This window comes from Pygoscelis adeliae, unplaced genomic scaffold (genome assembly GCF_000699105.1).
Source record: "Pygoscelis adeliae isolate BGI_AS28 unplaced genomic scaffold, ASM69910v1 Scaffold232, whole genome shotgun sequence".
Lineage (NCBI taxonomy): Eukaryota > Metazoa > Chordata > Aves > Sphenisciformes > Spheniscidae > Pygoscelis > Pygoscelis adeliae.
In genome coordinates, this window is record NW_008824473.1 from 868,132 (window position 1) to 890,690 (window position 22,559).

Here is a 22,559-nt window from a genome sequence, read left to right on the forward strand (position 1 = left end):
GAGCAGCGGTCACTGCCCCCCGGCCAACTCCCCCCGGCTTATATACTGAGCATGACGTCGCATGGTGTGGAATATCCCTTTGGCCAGTTTGGATTAGCTGTCCTGGCTATGCTCCCTCCCAGCTCTTGTGCACCTCCTCACTTGCAGAGTATGGGAAGCTGAAAAGTCTTTGACTTAGTTGATGCTAAGCAGTGTTTATACTAAAACATCAGTGTGTTATCACATTATTCTCATCCTAAATCCAAAACACAGCACTGTACCAGCTACTAGGAAGGAAACTAACTCTATCCCAGCCGAAACCAGGACACTTTCCTGCAGCTTATATGTATGCTAATGCTCATCTGTTAATGAAGTCTAAAGAGGGAAGGATTAAAGTTTGACTAGATGGAATTTTGTTTTGCCGTATTTTTTTATTTTGTGCTTTTTAGGAAGAATTTGATTCTGAATAGTCGTCCATATACAACAGATCTTTCCTTGGGGAGTGTTCCTTTTAGTGCAATGAATTCTGGAAACATAAATTTCTAGAAACTGTAGTGAATGATTTGTTAGCAGTAAATTGCATGAAAAGGTGAAAAACAAAACTGACGCTGTACTATAAAGATAACTTGTGCTAAACTACATTTCAAGGGAGTAAGCTTTTAGCTTTGCACTGTAGCTACACTCAACACAATAAGGAATCTCCTTAAAACTTTTTTAGAAGCTTCCATTCACGCTGCATCTCCTGGATGAGAAGGGTAGGTACTCTGCTTTTCTGTAAATAGTATATTTCAGGCTACTTTGCACTGTGTCTTTCCATCTTGTTCACTTCATTGTGTGTGCCTCCTTCCCAAACACATTGGGTATGTTTTACTTAAGTCTCTGCTTCTATTCGCAGGACATAGGCTGTACAGTTTTCAAATTCACAACAGGAGAATGACAGCTGAAAAAATCAGACACGTGCCAAACAAGCTCTTCCCTCTTCAACTTCCCCCATGGCTGATCTTTTTTCTTCAGAGTTTAATGTAGGAAGGAGTTTTAGGGAAACTAGAATTAATGTTTTTTTCCTTTTGATATCCTGTTCATTTTATGTTCTCCATGATGTTGCTGCTGGACAGTCACTCATTTTCCCATATTTGATTTTCAGTATCCAGCTGTACTTGCTGCTCTTGTATCATTATTCTAATGTTTGCTTGCTATGTCTTCTAGAAATCCATGTAATGGATTCAAAGCTTGGGGAGTCTATATGGCATACAATGTGCTCAATGTTTAACTTTCTCTTTTAATTGAAATAAAACACTCCAAAAACCTCTCCCATTCTGTAGCTTTGCTTCCCTCCCCCCTCTTTTCCTATATACTGGGGTTTAGCATTTTGAAACTAAACTACACAATCTTTTTTCCTCTACCAAAAGCAATCTAGTATGCAATAATTGTGACCTTTGTTTTCTTCTGAATATTTTAAATGCTGCTCGTTACCTCTGCCTGCTTGGAACTAGCTTAACATTTCTGTGGTGTTCTGAAGGTAGAGAGAAGGATCAGGGCTTTACTTCCTGACACCTGTAAGTGGAATAACAAGTGACTTGTATCTGTTCTGTTCATGTGGCTCTGCATGAAGGATACATGTGAGTGAATATATATGTACAGGTATATACATACACATGCACATGCTTAGGTCCAAGTAAACTATCATATTGCATGAAGTTGTTTTTCTCTTTTTCTCTCTCTTTAAAGGTTTTGACTTTTAAAGAAATCAACTGGCAGATGATCAGAATAGAAGCAGATGCAATCCAGAGTTCTAAGCATGAAATCATGAGTGCTCCAGTTCGACTGATTACTAACCAATCAAAAATTAGGGTCACGCTTAAAAGAAGGGTAAACTTGAAAAGTTTGAAATCTTTCATTATTTTATGAATTCATTTTTAACTCATGCTCTTAATGCATACGTGCACATAGTAAAGGTTTTAAATTTAAGCCGTATAAAATGTAGAATTCCCTGAACTAAATTTTTAATAACATATAATTAGTAAGACTGTAGAGTTTATAAGAAATATTGCAGGCAGTATTTGAAGATGAAGACCTTGCACAGGTACTACTAATGAAATTGTTTGATCTGCAGAGCTTTGTTTATGATGATACATGTTAACTTACCTCTGTAGATTCTGGCAATATTTACATTACTTACATGTAGAGAAATGCATCAGTTTAATATCCAATGCATGCCAAACAAATAAAAAATGAGGTATAAATATACTGTATCTTAGGTACTTTTTAGTTAATGAGAAGAAAACAATTTAAAATGAAAAATGTTTGTTATTTATATGGAAGAAATTTGCTTTTTGGGAAGTGTGGTTTTGCATTCAACTTTTTTTTTATCCTTGTATTTGATATAAGAAATGTAAGTATTTAATGGACCCATTTGACTTGTTTAAATTTTTATTCTACAGTTAAAGGATTGTAATGTAGTGGCATCAAAACTGGTTCTGATTCTGGATGATTTGCTATGGGTTTTGACCGATTCCCAGTTGAAAGCCATGGTGCAGTATGCCAAATCTCTTAGTGAAGCCATAGAGAAATCAACAGAACAGAGAAAAAGCTTGGCTTCTGAAACAGCACAGGTATGACAGTTGATTGTCTCGCTATATCGTTATCAGGTGTTCTAAAATACAACACAGTGTGGTTAGTTGTGTTAATTTATTTTAGAGAATGTTCAGTTACTCATTTTCATTCAGCTGTATATCTTAAATTACATTGGGAATGAATCACAGTAGTATAAAATAGACTTTATTTTACAAGATTTTGTGTATTGATGTTAATTGCAGGAAAGAAAATAGTTGTATTTTTTTATCCATGTACAGAGTATTTAGACTTCTGTATTTACTTAAGTTGACTGTTTAGTAAATTTGCTCTCCAAATATTTTCTGGTTATGAATTAAAAAAAATAATTAGGACACACTAAGGTAACCTTAATGTGTGGATAGATATGCTTACTATAATGATTTAAAGTTTTTGTTGCCGTGTAAAAACATAGAGTTTTTCAGTGCGTGTCCAGTTTGTTTTTATGGTACTGAAACGTTAGCTCTTCCTAAGAGCTTTCCTTCATGCAGCTCTCTTGTTGGAATATATAGTGAAAAATAATTCTACTTTTAACATATTTCTGCTGGAATAGATGTGATATTGATGCTGCATGTAAGATAGCCTTACGTAAATCGTGATCTTCTTCCAGCACATACAGCAGACTAGACCAACAGGGCTTTGTGAGTGTTGGGCGGAGGGACCTCTTCTTGTCTGTGAAGAAGCAGCACAAATACACTGATAAAAGATAGTCCTATAAAAATAAAACATAATTTGTTACTAAGACTGATTGAGTAAAGTCATTTGTATAGAATCTCTTACAATAAAGCTAGCATACTGTAATGGAGAGTTCCGTTCTTGTGGTGGTCCTGATGACTTACGACGTGATTTGATGGTTTAGCTACAGCAATCTAATGGTTAGCTGTTACTGAGCAGGGAGGTCCTGATTCTTCAATTCTATGTATTTGCATCTCACCAATTCCTTGGACTGGCACTGGCTCACGTTTGACCCTATTGTGACGTAGCGGAATTAAACTAGCAGAAATGAGCCCAACAAAAAATGAATAGTTTTCTGCTGGTTTAGTTCCCTGAACAAGCTTGCAGCAAAAGTTAGAAAAATACCAGTGCTGCAAGTGACAGGGGTGTAAAGAAGTATGGAGGAAGGGGAGAATGGGGGGAGCACTGGCATTGCCTCTTTGTGACACCTAGTCATTAGCCCAACTTAGCTTTATTCTAAAACAGCACACTTAAATCTCAGTAACGATCCAAGGTGAATGCATGTGGTGCAGATTTTTCCTTATTTCCAAGGCCTGTTTTGAGTAAGTAAAAGGGTACTTATGCTTGAAAGGAAGGATAAACTTTATAAATCAATATGACTAAATATTTTTTCAGAGCTCTGCCCCTGCACCCAGCTCTCAGCAAGTGAAAGCGCACCAGGCAACGGTAGCACCTGATCAAAATGATGCAATAGTAAAATTGTTTAATGATTTTGATGTTAAGGAAACTTCTCATCACTTAGTAATTTCCCATTTGGACCTGCATATATGTGATGATATCCATTCTAAAGAAAAAGGTAACTTTTTTTTAAAGTAACATGCCTGTGCACCATAATAATCTTTAGAAGATATTTTGAGGAATACAATAATGTTAATTGAGAGTCTTTATTTTAGAGGAATATTCAGAATTGTCTTCAGTGTCTGTAGACACATTTAAAATCAGCTAGATGCCTCTATCAGGACAGCATTTCATTATTAAATGTAATTATTTTAGAATAAATGCAATAAAAACTGCTAAGAGTGCTAGTAGCTTTAGTGCTTTTCCTGTCTTCTAGAAACTGATTCTGTCCAGTCTGATTGTTACTGGTTTTTTTTCTTTTATATTACAAGTTAACTGGGTTATGAAGAATGCAGTGGCAACATTACTGTGGCTTGAAAGGGTCACTATACAATCTGCTTCTGTAATACTCTTATAAAATACAGACTAATAAAAGAGCAGTCCTTTTGTGTTACTAATTTAGAGAATTTGGTATGCTCTGCAGCACATAGAAAGAATGGAACAAGTGTTCTGTGGCCTTATAATTTTGTGTGTAATACTTGTACTTTGGTGTGGTTTTTGTTTTTTTTTTTTTAAATGAAAGACTATTGCATATAGCCATATTTAGAATCAGAAAAAAAGAAGACAAATGACACTTCTTTCATGCCTTTTAAAAGTGATCAGATGAGAATGACATGTCAGTGTATATCCAAGGAGCTGGCTAGTCACTGAAAAATTTAGAGAGGCATACAAGGTCTGCTGAAGAAGAGTATGGAAAACTTAGGCTTTGGCAAATGTATTTCCTTGATTAGGGAAGACATTTGCAGAGCAGCAGAGCATAAGGTTCACTGGCTAGGGACGTATTTCCTTACATGCAGTGTATCTGCTGCAGTTGGGGTTTGTCATTCTTAGTGAGATCTCTTTATTGGTCCTTTATTTTTGGCCATGAAGTTTAAATCTAGCAGTGGAAAAATCAGAACAGAGGATTCTCAAAAGACCTCTTCACTGCAATAATATTTGTGAAATAAAATAAATTATATTTACAATGTTCTTGAAAGTAAATGTTGACTTCAAATGACTGGTCATAATCATATATTCAGTGTGAAAAGTTTTGTTTCAGAAAAACTGCAGTAATACGTGTTCAAAGAGTTGTCTTTACTTTTTAATAGCATTTAAAACAATATGCGATTTGTTAGTAGTGACCAAGTACAGAACACAGAGTTCTACAAACTGATCTTTAGAAACCAGTGAAGACTACCTGAATGAAAATTTTGAGGGAAGATAATGAGGTTGTAAGGAGAGCCAGTAAAGGGAAGGAAGAAGTAGCTGTTAGGTGTTTAAGGGAATGCAGCAACATGAGAACTAATATGCTAAATACAATGTCTGCAGAGCTGAGCATTGTTTTATTTTACAGACTCAAATAGACGCATTACAGGAGGGGCCATGCAGCTTTCCTTCAGCTATTTAACAGTGGACTATTATCCATTTCACAAAGCAGGTATGAAAGTGAGCATTTTGTGAATTACCTGTGAATGTAACTATCTTGCTTGAATACTAAAAAATTTGTTTGTGTGTGTATATGTATTCAGCTTGGATAATAATGTTTTAAGTGTTTGACATACCTTTTTTTTTTCCTTCTATATGCAAAAACAAACAACAAAAGCAACAACCTGGGAACCAATTTAATTTCTGTGAATGAGCTATTTTAGGCCAAACACTTTTCCTTTTCACTGTTCTGTTTGGTCAACAAAACGGTGTTTACACATTTCTGACATGAAAAGAATTGTGTGTTGACAGAGGAAGGCAGTGTAGCAGATTGAGAATTCACTAATTGGATATTTGCAAAAGTCAACCTGCTAGATTTTTTTCCATATAGCAGTCTGTCATTTTATGTCCATTTGCAAGCAGCGTTTTGTTTTTTATTTTATTTTGCTAAACAAGAATCCCAGTGTGTAGAGGTTCAATTTTATAGCCTTTTGTTAAGAAATTTTATTAAACAGATGTTAGCAATTTCCAAAGAAGCATTTCTTATAAATCATTTCTAGTAAATATGTTTTTCAGAAATCTAAAAAATTTAGAAGAAACAAAATAAGTTAGCTGTTGAATTTGAGATTAAAGGCAATCCGGTACAGTGGCGGGGCTTTTAGTTGTTGTTGGTGGGGTTGATTGTGCTTTGTTTTGCTTTTTACTAACACAGACCAGTAATTTCGGAGTGATTATCCTCATACATTAAAGATGTGAATTAGCCGTAGCTTGCCTCGTGTCCTTCTTGTCACTCATGGTTGTAGATGGAATCCTGTTATGTCAATCTGTTTCATTCATAAGTAGCAAGTATAGTTTTTGCACCTTAAAAAATGTAATTTAGCATAGGTCAAATAAACATACACAGCCACAGAAAAGAATATGCTTAAGAAAAACAGTAGTCTTTCTTTGCTGTAGATTGGCCTAATATGGTTTGAAATTTGTGATATTGGTTTCCTGTCCTATAGAAGTGGGACCTTAAGTTACAGAGGTTTAACACATGCCTGTTTTGTGACCCAGCTATGTTTTTCATTTACTGTCACTTCTGATTCCTATTATGTCTAAGTGAGGGTCTGATCTATCTATGATTTCTGTGAGCTCTTCTCAGAGAAAATATGGAGAACCAGGGAAATAAAGAGAGTGTTTCTTTTGGAAGGATTCTTAGCCAGATTGAACCATGCACTGTAGCCTGTTGGATGGGCATGTTAGAAGCTCACTGAGAATGCTTTTAGGTAATGGCTACATGGGACATAACTCCCACTGCATGAAACCAGAGGTGGAGAAGATCATCTGCAGAGTAAAGGTGGTGCTTCTAAAGGTAGTGTTCTCCTGCAGTCTTAAATGGTGTTCTGTACAAGTATGTTTAAGTAACAGAAATGTAGGTCTCACTAATAAGCTATGACAAAAAACTGCCAAAGGTGGTGGTGTTTGATCCCATAGGGTGTGTGTGTGGAGGGGGAGGGAACATGCCAGAAAGTTTCTTTTTCCACTTTAAGAGGTCGTCATCTTCTCACCGTTTTAGAAGAGCATGTCAATTCTGTGGGCAAACTATTGTCACAGAGGGGAGAGTCCCTTTACTCAAAGCAAAAAGAGCAGATATTAATCTTGAAGGTTCAAAGGGAGTTTTCTAGCCTTGTAGGTATCATGCCTCTCTATACTGCTGTATCAGGCTATTGCCTGATATGCAGAGCATTCCTACCCTAAAGTTGAGGCTCCGCAATATTGCATACTGAAGGACAACACCATATTAATACTCTGTAACAGCGGGCAAGCAGGAAACAGCTATATGCTTCTGTGACTGTTACCAGACTGTTTTCTGGTTTTGTACCTCTCTGGCCTATGGAATATTTAGAAATAGCTCTTTTGGTATAGTCTTCTTGGAAATTGCAATTAATCCTTCAGGAAAAAGCCCTCAACAATTAATTATTTTGCAGATTGGGTTCTTGTGAGGTTTTTTTGTTTTGTTTATTTGTTTTTGTAACAGACCCCACCCAGAAAGACTCTAAAGGGAGTCTGAGGCATAATTGCTGTAGGGGAAATTTCCAACCCATTGAAAATGAAGCCTTCCAACAATAGCCTTTCATAGTACTTAAGGAAAATGAAGCAGGTTGCGTGTCCAGTGACTGTGATAACCCTAACATAAGCCAGACTTATTGGATGTTGTAAACCTGTCTGTACAGCAATCCATCGCTTTACTAGTCCACCCAGACCTGCTCTCAGTGAAGCTTTTATCCAGATCCATTATCTGTGCAGCTGATGTGTTACTGGATGATGATCAGAGAAAGCTGCTGCTTTGCCATCATGCAGGACATGTTGCAGCACAGGAAATTCTTGATCAAGCTGATATATTGAGACAATATGAGAAACTGGAAAGCATTTTCTTCCTGGGCGACCAGCAATAAGTTCAGATGGTGGCAACATCAGTGCCAGCTCCACTAAAATATTCTTTTCTTGTTACAATCTGGCCTGCTCTTCGCTTTTCACAGATAAATATTCCAATGACACCTCCATATATAGAATTGTAGAATAGTTGAGGATAGAAGGCACCTCTGGAGATTGTCTAGTCCAACCCCTCTGATTAAAGTGGTGTTAATTAAAGTTAGCTTCCCAGAATTGTGTCCAGTTAGGTTTTGAATAGCTCCAAGGGTGGAGACTACAGCCTCCCTGGGCAACCTAGTCCAGTGTTTAACCACTGTCACAGTAGAAAAGCTTTTTTTTTTTAAATGTTTAAGTGGAATTTCTTGTATTTGACTTTGTGCTTATTGCCTCTTGTCCTGTCACTGGGCACCATTGAGAAGAATCTGGCTCCCTCATCTTTACTCCCCCCATCAATCATTTATACACATTGATAAGATCCCTCTGAGCCTTCTCTTCTCTAGGCTCGATGATCCCAGCTATTTCAGCCTTTCCTTGAAAGGTGTTCCAGTCTCTTAAGTATCTTTGTGACCATTTGCTGGACTCAGTCCAGTAAGTCTATGGCCACCTTGTACTGGGGAGCCCAGAACTGGACCCAGCACTCCAGATGTAGTCTCACCAGGGTTGAGCAAAGAGCATGGATCACCTCCCTTGACCTGCTGGCAGTGCTTTTCCTAAGCAGCCCAAGGTGCTGTTGGCATTCTTTGCATCAAGGATGCATTGCTGGTTCAGAACGAACTTTCTGCCTCAGGTTTTTTTTTTTTTTTCTGCAGAGCTGCTTCCCAGCTGGTCAGCCTCTAGCCTGTACTCCAGATGCTGGACTTGGATTTCCCTTTGAAGTTCATGAGATTACTGTCAGGTTACTTTTCTAGCCTTTTGAGGTCCCTCTGAATGGTAGCACAACCACCTGGTGTATCAACCATTCCTCCTAGTTTTGTACTGTCTGCAGAGCTTGTTGAGGGTGCACTCTGTCCCATCATCCAGCTTATTCATGAAGATACATTGGCCCCAGTATTGGCGTGGGGGGTATACCACAGATGATTGCCTCCAGCTGGACTTCATGCTGCTGATCCCAACCCTTGAAGATGTAACAGTTTAGCCAGTTTCCAGTCCACCTCACTGTGTACTTACCTAGTCAGTACTTCATCATTTTGTCACTGAGCATGTTACAGACAGTGTTGAAAGCCTTGCTGAATTTGAGGTAAACAACATCCACTGCTCTCCCCTCATTCATCAAGCCAGTCATCTCATAGTAGAAGGCTGTAAAGTTCATCAGGCATGATTTCTCCATCATAAATCCATGCATGTGTACTCCCAATCACCTTCTTGTCCTTAATGTATTTTGAAATGGTTTCCAGGATTATTTCCTTTGTTGCCCTCTGTTACCTTCCTCTGTTACCTTCTTTGAGGTGAGGCTGACCAGCCTGTTCTTTTCATCCTCCTCTTGAAGATAGGAATGACATTTGCTTTCTTCCAGTCCTCAGGAACCTTTCCTGATAACTATTCAATGATAACCTTTCAAAGACAATTCAGAGTGGCCTCCCCATGACATTGGCCAGCTCTTTCAGCACTTGTTTGCATCTCGTCAGGATCCCATGAACTGGTGCATGTCTGATCAATTTAAATGTTTCCTAAGTTAATGCTCCTCTGCCGAGGGGAAGGTTTCCTTGCTCCAGACTTTCTCAAAGGTCTCAAGGACCTGGGAATTCTGAAGTCAAGTGTTACCAGTGAAGACTGAGGCAAAGAAGGCCTGAGTACATCAGCCTTCTCCATGTTGTTTGTCACCAAATCCCCTGCCCCATTAAACAGCAAGACCCTACTCTTCCTCTTGCTGGTGATAACACCTGTAGAAGCCTTTCTTGTTGTCCTTAATGCTCCTCATTAGATTCGACTCTAGATAGGCTTTGGCATCCCTAACGCCATCCTCCATATTCTTTTTGGGTAACCTAATGCTATTTCCACATCTTGTACACTTCCTTTTTATCTTTGAATTTAGTCAGGAGCTCCTGGTTTATCCACACAGGCCTCCTTCCACATTTGCTAGATTTCCTGCTTTTCAGGGTGGACCATTCTTTTGCTTGGAGGTGATTCTTGAACATCAACCAGCTCTCCTGGACCCCTCTTCTGGCCAGGGTTATATCCCATGAGGTTCCTTCAAGCAGGCTAAAGGCTGCTCTCCTGAAGTCCTGGGTTGTCATTCAGCTTTTTGCCTTGTTCCTTCACCTTGGAATCGTGAACTCCACCATGTCATGGTCACTTCAGCCAAGGCTGCCCCTGACCTTCACATCCCTGACGCGTTCTTCCTTTTTTTGTAAGAATCGGGTCCAGCGGAGCATGTGTTCTCTTTGGCTGCTTGATTACCTATGTTAGGAGGTGGTCATCGATGCACTTTCAGGAACAGCATGAATTACTTGTGTCTTGCTGTATTGTCCCTCCAGTAGATACTGGGGTAGCTAAAGTTCCTGATGAGGACCAGGGTTTGTGAACGTGATACTTCTTCCAGTTGTCTGAAGAGGGCCTCATCTTCCTAATCAGATGGTCTGTAGCAGACATCCACCACAACATCATCCATGTTGGTCTGCCTTCTAATCCCGACCTGTAAGTGCTCCGCCAGCTGATCATCCATCCCAAAGCAGAGCTCCATGTGTTCCCAGTGATCTCACTGAAGGGGCAACTCACCCTCCTTGCCTTCTTGGCCTGTGCTTCCCAAAGAGCCTGTGTCCATCCTTTGCAGCATTTCGGTTGTGTGCTGTCTCACTATGTCTCTGTGATCCCAGTGAGATCATAGCCCTGCAACTGCATGCAGATCTCTCATTCCTCCTGCTCCCACATGTTCCTCATGCTGCATGGGTTAGTGTGCAAGCACTTCAGAGAGGCACCTGCTCATACTGACTCCAGAAAGGGGTATGAGAGCTTTCCCTATAATGCTGCTGTCCTGTAGGTACTTCAGAGTTTATATGCATATGCTTGGGGTGACCCCACTTCAGCCCTGTTTTGGGGAATCCCAGCTTCGTGGGCTTGAATTTAATGTATCTTTGCCCTCTTGCTCTCTTTCTGTTTTCTTCCCTGTTCCTTTCTCTTCTTCCTTAGCTAGAAAGATGAGAATAACTGTCAAAGGGCTGTGAGGCAGGAGGGTGGGGAAAAATGTTGTCTCTTGTGATAGGCCCCTCCCTTAAAGTTTCTTCCATGCTGAAATCTTTGCATTTAGATGTGAAATCACAATTTTTTCCCAAAGCATTTTCCTATTTTAATAGCAACCATATCTACTCATCCCCAGTGTAAGTATCCAAAAGCTCATTAAGTCCCAAATAAAGTAAGTTTTCGCATGCTGGTATTTAAAGAGTGATGTACCACATGATAAAAGTTATTTGTATTGCATCCTTATTATCGAACAGGTTAGAAGACTGTTTTTACAGGGACTGTTTGAAGAGATCTTGATTTCTTTCAGAGGTTTAAATGCTTGACGAACAGAAACATGTTAGGAATAAAAGAATTTCCACTGGGCTTGATTTTTAAGGCTGTGTGTGCTGCAGCACTGATTGAACTTACTTTCTTGTTTGTGTGCCATAAAGGTGCTATAGAGCCAAGACAAAAAGAATACATTTCTGGAAAGGGACCAGGAGCTTCTTAGGACACAGTTCTGGCAGGAAAGATAAGCTTGGAAAAAGTGAGCGTGAGAACATTGTTCTGTTACTTGCTCTCACGTGGGGTTTTGTTTTGTGGGGTTTTTTTTTCAATGAAATATTTTTTTGCATGTTCTCACATATGACATTAATGTGTCATCGGATTTCTCTGAACTGGAAATATTCAATCATGTTTTGAGCATTAGTTAGTGGTGTTAAAAGGCAGGTGGCAATATTGTTTTCTGAGTGATTTTGTGAAGCAGTGAGACTTGTTTTTATGTAATACATAACTTCTGTTTTAACATCTGTTATAACTTCTGTTGTTCTATAATTACAGCGTGCAACGAGATTATATTTTGAAGAAGAATTGTGAAATAGCGGAAACTTGTTATGCAGTTAGAAGCAAACTTTCAAATGAATTAGTGTTTCCCCCATTCCTCTTATTTGCAGGAGACAGCTGCAATCACTGGATGCATTATAGTGATGCCACTAAAACCAGAAGCGGATGGGCCAAAGAATTATTAAATGAATTCAAAAGCAATGTTGAATTGCTTAAGCAGGCTGTGAAGGACCAGGTCATAGATTCTCCTCCCAAATCACCACCTGCTATATCTCCTCAGAACCTACAAACAGGTACTTTATTTGCATCACTAATGCTCTAATTCCATGAAATGTTAAAACTATTCTAAAAAAGACTGTTCTTTTCAATGATTCCATCACTATTCTTTCCTACAGGCAAGGAACAGATACCGAAAGGAACATCTAGGGCTTCCTCTGTATCTTCCCAACAACCAAAGGGCAAACTGATGTCTAGTCCTATTGTGGTTAGACTTGCAGATTTCAATATATATCAGGTACATTTCTTCAAGTTAGTAAAACTGGGGCTACTTCGCCCTTGACTGTTACGTAACTATGGTTTTTAAGGGACAATTCCAAAGCCCATTGAAATTAATAGAAGTCTTTCCATTCATTATTGGATTAGACCTTTATGGGCCTGCTTCTGCTTTGATAAAATCGGTGGATATTTTCTTATCAACTTTATATTAGATGATACCCTATCACAATTATGATTTGGATCCAAGTTCTACTGTTCCCCAAATCCTGACATTTGGAATTTCATCTTTTCATTGCACCATGTTAGGTACCCAATATTTTAATATGTGGTTTTGTATTTATTGCTTTTCTTGTTGTTATCTTTTTCAAAGCACATGGATATTTTTTATAAATGTTAAATTAAGAGTTTTTAAAATTTTTATCCAGCCCCTCTCTCCCCCAGTGATATTTTGAGTAGACACTTTTACTGTGTGTCGTCCCCCCCCCCAAGCTTTTGTTCCAGTGAGTAATTTCAAGAGTGAGTAATTTTAGTTGCTGGTTGTGGTCCAGATTCACTCTTTGGTGCAGATAGGAGGCAACTGGAATAGAGGAGGAGTATATCTCTAAGGCAGAATGGTAGTGATATAGGAGGATCCACTCTAAATTTCAGGTCCTAACAAAAATGCTTAGTGTGTGCCCTTAGTCATTGTGACTTCTACTTGCTCTTATTCCAATTTTCAATGTTTTTTTGCTATATCACTTCTGATAGAGTGGGAGGTTGCAGCTTGCTGCCAGGAGCCTTCATCTGGGTTTGAAGTAGTTTTATAATGTCATTTTGTACTGTCAGTGTTTTCACTTGCCTTCTACTCTTCAGATGCTTGTCTCCTCCTCCCTACACAAATACATTTTCAATTTTTTTAATTGTCATTATTTCTATACAATTTACAAAAAGCTATTTTTCTAAATAGATCTGTTACTACTTGAATTTTTGTGTGTGTTGATACAGAGATGTTTGCAGCTTGAAAACAACCACATAGTGAAGCAGGCTTGTAAAGGTTATATATTCATTATTTCCAGTGAAACTAATACAAGCAGATATCATCATATATTTAGTATTAATAAGCTGGCTAATTTCAAACTAGCAGTCTTGACCTATTAAGTGTTGGATGAAAGAGCTTTGTTTTGACAACATACTTCTTAAACTAGGATACATTCCAAGAAATTTAAGGTCAAATATATATCAAAAGGTGATCTCTTTCTTGTTTCATAATTTACATTGGAAGGAAACAGAAATGGAGGATTACTGTTCTATAGCGTCTTGATTCTCCTGCGAAGTAGACCTTCGGACATAGCCAAGCATACGTATCTTTGCCAGGTGCATGCTGAACACCTTGCTTAGCAGTATACAGTCAAGAGTTGGCGCATGTACTGGAATCTGTCCTTACAACAGTACAAGGACTTGCTAACACTTGTGTAATAAACTTATCTAGCTTATCTATCCCTTATCATCTAGATATGGATCCTTTTGGACAGATAGTATGCAAATATATCACATCCTAGCATAATTGCTTATACAGGAGCTGTAGTGTTTGCAATAGAGATACCAGATCATTCTAGGCTACTGGTGAACGCCTTTGAAAGCAACCTGCTGCCTTCTGCCTCGCATGAAGGAAGGGGGTTTGGTACCATTAATACTATATAGTTTTCTTGTGAAACTGTTCTATGTGGATTGCTTCTACTACAAGGCAACTAGGTGTTTCTCATTGTCAGCACTTTGTGTAGTTGGGGATCTACATCTGAGAGCAGTGGAATGTTACCGCTACTAGGGGCAGTGCCTTGCAACTACAAATGCTTAATGATTCATAAAAATGTAATGTATTAATGAAATTAATGTTTTATCTTTTACAGGTTTCAACAGCAGACCAGTGTCGTTCTTCCCCTAAAGCTCTGATCTCTTGCAATAAAAAGTCACTTTATCTTCCACCAGAAATGCCAGCTATTCATATTGAATTCACTGAATATTACTACCCAGATGGAAAGGACTTTCCTAGTAAGACTTTTTTTTTTGTACTGAACCATAAATTTTGTGTGTTACTCTCACCTTTATGAAGCTTAATACTGATTCCAGGTTGACAACTGGAAATAGGTAATGGCTTCTAAAATGGAAAGAACACAACACTGCTCCATTTCCACAGTGCTTGCTCCTGGCAAACTCCTGTAAATACTGTTTTTTATAAACATGTTTTTTAAGTCTGAAAACACTCACACATTTTTATTGACACATAAATTATTCATTCTCCAACATACATGTATTGTTTCTGCTGTTCCACTGTCTGGCTACATAAAAGAACTCAATGGCTACATAGAAGAACTCAAACTATTGCAGTAGTATCTAAGATGCAACAAAGATCTGCTGGAGTTATTTTTATTAATGTGTTATGGGACTGGCCCTGTTTTATATACAGAAATGTCAGTGGATTTCTTGGAGGTGGGACTTGAGGACAGCAAATCTTGGTCCTGCCCTTCCTCTGTAATGAGGGTATTCTCCCCCTCTCCTCAGACTTCATTCTATTCTAATATTAGCTTTTACATTCAAAAATTCAGTTACTTGCTTGGAGTGAGAGAAAGAAGCATCACTTTAGGTATCTCCTAACAATTTATTCTTCCTTGGGACCAAAGGAGTAGGTTTCCATTCTTTCTCTGATGTAAAATGCAAGTCTGCACTTGTTTTTTAAAAAAACAACAACAAAAAACCCTTCAAAAAACTAACCCCTAAACATTTTACTTATTCTCATGATTTTGTTTTGTTTTCTCTTTTAGTTCCATGTCCAAATTTGTATGGCCAGCTGAATGCTTTACAGTTCACCCTGGATGAGAGAAGTATTCTTTGGCTAAATCAGTTTGTGTTGGATTTGAAACAGAGTCTTATTCAGTTCATGGCCATGTACAAGTTAAATGACAATTCAAAATCAGATGAACATGTTGATGTTAGAGTTGATGGACTAATGTTAAAGGTATGCTGTCATTGAGGAGGGGTTTTGTGGTTCCTTGGCAGAAAATACTTTTTCTCTTATTCTGAAAAGCTGTTAGCAAAGCAGCTTAAGGAATAAATGGTCAAATAAATGAACAAACAACCCACGCAATAAGCAACGCTGCTCTGGAAAACTATGCAGAATATGATGGTTGGAAGACAGACATCTGTCTTCCATACTACTTCATCTCTGTCCTTGGGGTATTGGTTTTGTATTGAAGACCTGAATGGGAGTATTAAAGTATTTCACAGTATTCAACGAAGCTGACATAGCAGAAGAAAAATAATTGAGCACTGAAGTAAAAATAATTAGCAAAAAATTAATATTTGCACTCTATATTAATGCAAGGGCCCTCCCTTGTTCCTCTGGTTGTAGTATATCAAAACTATTTCGTCTTGTTAGTGAATGCCTGGAGTAAAGAAAGCAGTTCATCTGAAGGTTTATTTCCTTCTCCAAAACCCATTCTCACCGTTTTCTGTTTGATGCCGGCCCTTGGCTGTAGTTCAGGTACACAAGTTCTCTATATGTTTATTCCAGGGGAGTGGCGCTTATTAATGCAGCTGAACATCAGATGTTTGCTTCCTTTGTCTTCTCCTTCTTAGGAGGAGAAGGATTATCGAGCAGACAGATTTCCGCTCCTCCCCCTCCCCACGCGCCTCGACTTGCATTGGGCATTGGTTTCTAAGGTTGAGAGGTGAACAAAACAATGAGTCTTTTCGATGGTGCCCACAGGAGAAGTTTCAAGGGTTCTAAAAAGTCAGCGTATGGAGAGATGGTTATCTTCCTAAGGCTCTTAGTGCATATTTAATGGAACTTTAAAAGGACATGGTTTGTACTGAATGAAAACAATTATTGAGAGCTAACAACCAGGCAACTACAAATACAGACTGAATATTGAATAAATAAACTAATATTGAATTACGATATGTGAATAGCCTACTAAACTAAGAGAAGATAAAAGTAGTATTAAATCCCTCAAACCTTGATTCATATTAATTATTTCATCCCTCTATGAACTGTGTTATTTTTATTCTAGCAAATTATGAATCTTTTATTATTGGTGTGCTTGATGTTTACATATCATATAGTTAACTATTATGTAGTTACATATTTGGTTGTTTTGTTCTGAGTCCTTTTATTTACATGAAGAAGCTTCATCGCTCCTATCTTTTAAATGTCTTCAGGATGACTTTTTTACTCTGATCTTTCTAGATTCAGCATGGAGATGTTGTGACAGAAGGTAGTATCACTGATACTAGCAAAACTAGTGTGGCCAAGGTCCACGTTGACAAAATCAGATACAGGATTTGGCATAAAATATGTATTTTCTTTAAAATTTGCACTAAAGATATGCAAGTTAAATCCAGTATACTGAACTACTTTGTTTTTTAGGAGTTAGAGTATTTTTTTATTTTTTATGATAAAAAAATTATTATAATTATCAGATAATGGTCACAAAATACCTATTCTGTGTTCTGCAATGTTAAGAATATTAGCTGTGTTAGCACATTTAATTGTTTCCTTGTATCTTAACATAGAAATAAAATACTGTAGTACTCAGTCTAGTGAAAAACCCTATTTGACAAATCATATTGAAAAACAGAGAATTACAATTTGGAGTTCAAAGTTGTAAATACTTGGAACACTTGAAGAAACTTTCTGCCAAGCTGTTCCTGAGTTGAAGAAATGAGACATTTCAGCCTAATATAGCTGACCTAAATCTAAACTCTTCAGATAAGAAAAGCCAGAGACCCTTATGTTTTTGTACAAACATTGCGTTTTATATGCCACAGCATCCTTCTTAAAAATGAGAGGAAACACAAATGATAATCTGTGAGCCTAACTTATCCCTGTTCTGTGTTAGTATGCTTGAGTTCTCATAAAATTACAATTATATTCCTTTATTTTAGCTGTCATGGCTATTATTTTGTTTCTTTAATTGTATACCTTCTTAATCTACATATTTCTAATTAGACAAATTATATTTCTCTCCTGCAGTTCATCATCCCATCTGAAAACAAACCTGAAATTCATAAAGATCAACCTCGTGCACTTTCCATTCAAAGTTCAGAGATGATTGCTACAAATACAAGATACTCGCCAAACTGCAGACACTCTGATCTAGAAGCTTTGTTTCAAAACTTCAAAGACTGTGAATTTTTCAGTAGAACTTTCACCACTTTTCCTAAGTCCCAGAAGAATTTTAATCTTTTGCATCCAATCTTCCAGAGACATGCTCATGAACAAGATACTAAAATGCATGATGTTTATAAAGGTTATATCATCCCAAAATTGAATAAATACGCATTAAAGACATCTGCAGCTACTGATGTTTGGGCCTTGCATTTTTCCCAGTTTTGGATAGATTATGAAGGAACGAAAAGTGGGAAAGGCCGACCAATAAGCTTTGTGGACTCATTCCCACTTTCACTTTGGATTTGCCAGCCAGTAAGATTTGCAAAGTCACAAAAAGAGCTTTTATCACATAATCAGACAGCTTTGAACATTCCAAAAAGTGAATCTAGTGATCTTGCTAATAGACTGCAACGTAAAAAACTTCTAAAGGAATATTACAGCAGTGAGACAGAGCCCTTGACCAATGGCATTCAAATGTCAGACACTTCAGGAGTGCTTTCTGAAAGCTCTTCCTCTGATGCAGATGTACATGTTCTTGTCCATGTTCAAAAACATGTAAGCGTGCAAATCAATCATTACCAGTATCTTTTTTTGCTGTTTCTCCATGAATCTCTTGTATTGCTCCTGGAAAACTTAAGGAATGATGTAGAAGCAGTGACAGGAAAACCTGCAAAGCAAACAGATGTCTGCATTGGGAAAGTGCAGAACTAGCCTTACTACTCCATCCAGTGACTCAGGGAAACCCTTGTAAGTCTCCAGTTGTGGAAGAAGGAAGTCCCATGGCATCAGAACTCTCTCCTTTGGGAAATGGGGAAGCTCTTACTTCAGAGAATAGATTAGTTGGCAAGAAGATAGTGCAAGCTGGTATTACTAATTTTGATTATGTAAATGACTGCAAGCCTCTGAATGCTGAAGTTAATAAAGGAATTGTAATAGATCCTCTTTTGTTTAAATCAGACAGTAATACGGATTTTCAGAAAGGAACGTCATTTTCAGATGATGCATCAGATAAAGGTTTGGGAGATACAAGTGAAGGAGGAAGCAGTGGACTTTTCAGTAGAAGCGATTCAGAGGAGGTCTGTGGACCTCTAAGTGAGAAAAGTAGCTTGCATCCTAGGGATTCGGCGTCCATTTTAAATAAGAGAGAAGATTCTACTGAATTTTTCATTGATAAAGATGATGACAAAAACATATTCTCAAATAAGTTAAATGAACAGGAAGGCACAACTGAAGGCTGTCCTAACCAAGTCACTGACTTGGAAACAGAAACTGCCTTAGAATCTGAAGAGCTTGAAATCAACAAAGAGAAAGTGACTTCAGTTAGAATGTTTGCATCCCAGTCTTCATCAAGGTATAGCAGATTTAATACTAAATCAGTTTTGCTACTATCTGAAAATATTTATCAATCTTGTTGGCCACATACTTTTAGTAATGGTCAACGGAAGTGAACATCTAGTAGATGAAAATTTTAGAAGTATATAAAGATATAAGATACACAGTATCCAACATTCAATCAAAGCTAAAATGAACTGTTAGTTAATTGATTTAAACTATTTACTTTCAGTTTAAATGTTATGAAATATGTATTGAGAAAAATATTGACACAAATATAGGAATGCATGTTGTTTCTATGCTTATCTCTTTTTCTTGCCAAAGGATTATTGAACAATCAGTTTTTTCTTTTACATCTTGCCTGGTTTAGAGGAGTTTTTTGAAGTAATTTCTATGTAATTTCCTTTAATTTGAAATAATAATTTCCTAATATCTTTATATTTAAAAAGTGCAAAGCCTAAGGAACGCTGCCCGTCCAACCTCCCTGCATTCTCTGTTTCTTACAAGAATATGAAGAGAAGTCCATCACAAGTCTCTCTGGATACCATCTCTATTGATAGTATGATGCTAGAGGATCATTTGATAGAGAGTGATGGAAGTGACAGCCAAAGCTTTCTGGAGAAAGGTAAGTAGGTTTGACAAAATATTTCTAAGCAATACATGAAACTGTTGTTTGTTACTAAAATAATATACTCAAAAGGATTGTAGTGCAGCAAATCCTGGATACTTTACAGCACTATTTCTGTTAGCTTCTCCAGTCAATAATATCAAGTATATTCACAGCACATCATTTCAAGGGAAAGTAATAAGGTGTGCTACTTAAGTAGTGCTACTTGATTAAACACTACTTAATTTTCCTCTCTTGAGGAGAGTAAAAGCATTGCAGTGCTATGTGGCAACTCTGAATTAAGCAGAAATGTTCCCTGCTTTGCTCAAAAGCCGTTGCTTTGGCTGTAAGTGTTTATAGGTTTGTATCCTGAATCAGTGTTATGCTTGAAGTGGTAAAGAAGCTTTAATTTTAAAAGTAGATTAAAAAGACATAGATTTTCACTAATACTCACCATGCTAATTACCAGGCAGATAGATTTGGTAGTCTCCTTGCAGCTTGTTCCTTACAGAGCAGTTCCTAGCTATTGACTGTCAAACAGCAAGTATTTTTCCAATTTTTGCTCATCTGTGCATGACTGACTGCTCCTGATCTGAGGGAGGAGTTCAGGCATATGGTAATTATGTCTATATAGTCTGTAGTATTGTGGACTTATGCAATTGTAATCTAGTAGCTCTCTGGCAAAACTGATTAAATAATTTTTAATGTCAGGAAACACGATAAGACTTTATTGGTACCTCTTTTCTGAAAATTCTACTTTGAATAAAGAATGACTATTTTTTTTCTGTAGGATTTCTTTTCAGTCTAGAGCAATAATAAGAAGAATGCTTCACTTGCAAACCTGTTATATATTTGGATTATAGGAGTATTCCTGCATGTGCTTATGTGGGAGTATGCCATAAAATACATTTTCCATTTTAAATAACCTTTGTATGTCTTTTTAGCTTGTTAAACGATATTTAACTGCAGGTTAAGTCTGCATGCTTTCTAGTTGTCAAGGAAACACTACCATGATCACTCTAACGAAAATATATATAGCTTATTTCTCTAAACATAAAACCGCAAACATTTGCTCTAAAGGCACTGTGCAGTGTTTCAGATATATGGCTTGGAATCTTCAACCTTTTTTTCTGCTGGATCAGTTTTATATTTGATTTGGAAGACTAAAAAAGGCCCTTCACAATTTTTTTTAAACAAAGCATGTAGAGTGCCATTTTGGTTTTGTCACTATATCCTGCCTTACTTGCATAGCATCTAGAACTTTGAACTCTCTGTAAGAGGAATGGATTTGGCAGTTCAATCATAAATATTTGTTTAATAAGCCATTCAACTCATCTTAAAAATGAGTTAATGCATACAGTAACAGACACTGACTTTTTTCTTAATGTAGGAGTGATTCAGGTTATGCTATGCTAACTTTGCGTTTTTTCTGATGTATATACGGAAGGTATTACAGCCACAAACTATCAAAGCCCATCAGAAAATGCCCATGAAGGAGGCACAGTGATTGAAAATTGTGATGGGTCATCTCCAGATGCCATGAGCGCTGCTTCAGAGAATGCCCATGAGACTAGTGAAGAAATGGTAATATTATTGAATTCCATTAGAATACATGCTTCAGTAAATTAAACCTTAAAATAGAGCTAAAACGAATGCTTTTAGAGGTGATTTTTCAAGTAGTTTTGGGAGCTTTTGTTAGTGCATTATGTAAGCCTATAGATCTAGTGCACTTGTATTAACTACAAATGAAGATTATAATCCAAGTTACACTGAGCATTCTCTGTCTTTTGTTATCTCCTCTATAGCCGCTGTTGATAAATGACAGTAGCCGCTTAAAAATGTCAGAAAATATTTCTGCTTTAGTACATAGAAATATTTTGTAATATCATCATGTTCTTTTATGCTCTGTTGAATATGATATTTAAAATGAGCTTTTTAACATCATCAAGTATAGATTAAAGAAGGCACCATAACTCTGACATCTTTTATATGGAGATGTTTCCTTAGCACTAGTAGTGTTCTGTAGTACTTGCAAATAGGAGCATAACAACCGCCCTACTGGGTCAGATCAGAGATGCCTCTTGTCCAGGATTATGTCAGGACAGTGCCCAGTATTTAGAGAAGATTGTAAGAATAGTGCATGTAGAGAGAGATTCCCTCCCTGAGACACCATGCAGGGTCCAACTTTCTCCATCTGCCTATCTACTTATTCCTTGCTGATCCTTGCCCTAATCAATGCTTCTTAAATTATATTCTTGTATCAGTTAAGGTCATGAACTGGAAACCTGAGGGTATATGGGCCCAAAGAAAGACAGTGAGTTTACTGAAATCTGTTGTGTGCTTGCCTGACGTATTTTCCTTTTTAGTAATGTTAGTCATGTAATCCTACCTTTGCTTTAAAATATTTGTGGATCACCATTTAAAAAAAAAAAAGAAAGAAAAAAAGCAGCTCACTTAAATGATTGGTTCCTTTTAAATAAATTTTCAATCAACTGTGCATATAGGTAATATGGAAAAACTAGAATTCATTCAGATTGTTATGCAAATGCATGTTAGCATATTTTTTTCTACTTGTAGAATATAACTAAAAAGTCATTAGAAAAATGAGCCCAAAGTAGTAGTAATGATGATGGACATCTATCTTCTGATACCAAAGCTGACTTTTGAAACTGGCCGCTACTTTTTTTTGAAAGATATTGCAATCCAATAAATAGAGAAAAAAGGGCTGACTGTGATGCAGATAGCCAAAGTTTACCTGGTTCTTTAACCTGGTCTGATTCAGCACTGCAAATACTTGGTTGTGCTTATGATATGCATGAAGTTGAATGCAGCCTTAGAAAATTTCATATGTCACATAGGTCACATGCTTCTTTGTCAAGAGTGGCGAAAGTCTGTCTCGCTTTCATGGCTTTTCTGGCCAATTCTGAATTGGTATTAGTGGGTTATAAATACAAGTGTCTGTCTTTGGACAGACAATTGAGCAACCCATTGTCAAGCCAA

The 22,559-nt window shown here is 37.4% G+C and overlaps 1 protein-coding gene across 1 annotated transcript in view; it reads left to right on the forward strand.

The window, feature by feature from the left end:
• The window catches only part of UHRF1BP1L (UHRF1 binding protein 1-like), a 48,428-nt gene that overhangs the window by 9,823 nt on the left and 16,046 nt on the right, over positions 1 to 22,559 (forward strand). The window contains 12 exon segments of the mRNA XM_009321344.1: positions 1,708 to 1,848; positions 2,421 to 2,591; positions 3,940 to 4,120; positions 5,495 to 5,578; positions 12,090 to 12,272; positions 12,375 to 12,493; positions 14,361 to 14,502; positions 15,273 to 15,466; positions 17,483 to 18,314; positions 18,317 to 18,971; positions 19,402 to 19,577; positions 21,007 to 21,143. Coding sequence (XP_009319619.1) covers positions 1,708 to 1,848; positions 2,421 to 2,591; positions 3,940 to 4,120; positions 5,495 to 5,578; positions 12,090 to 12,272; positions 12,375 to 12,493; positions 14,361 to 14,502; positions 15,273 to 15,466; positions 17,483 to 18,314; positions 18,317 to 18,971; positions 19,402 to 19,577; positions 21,007 to 21,143 — 3,015 coding nt within the window.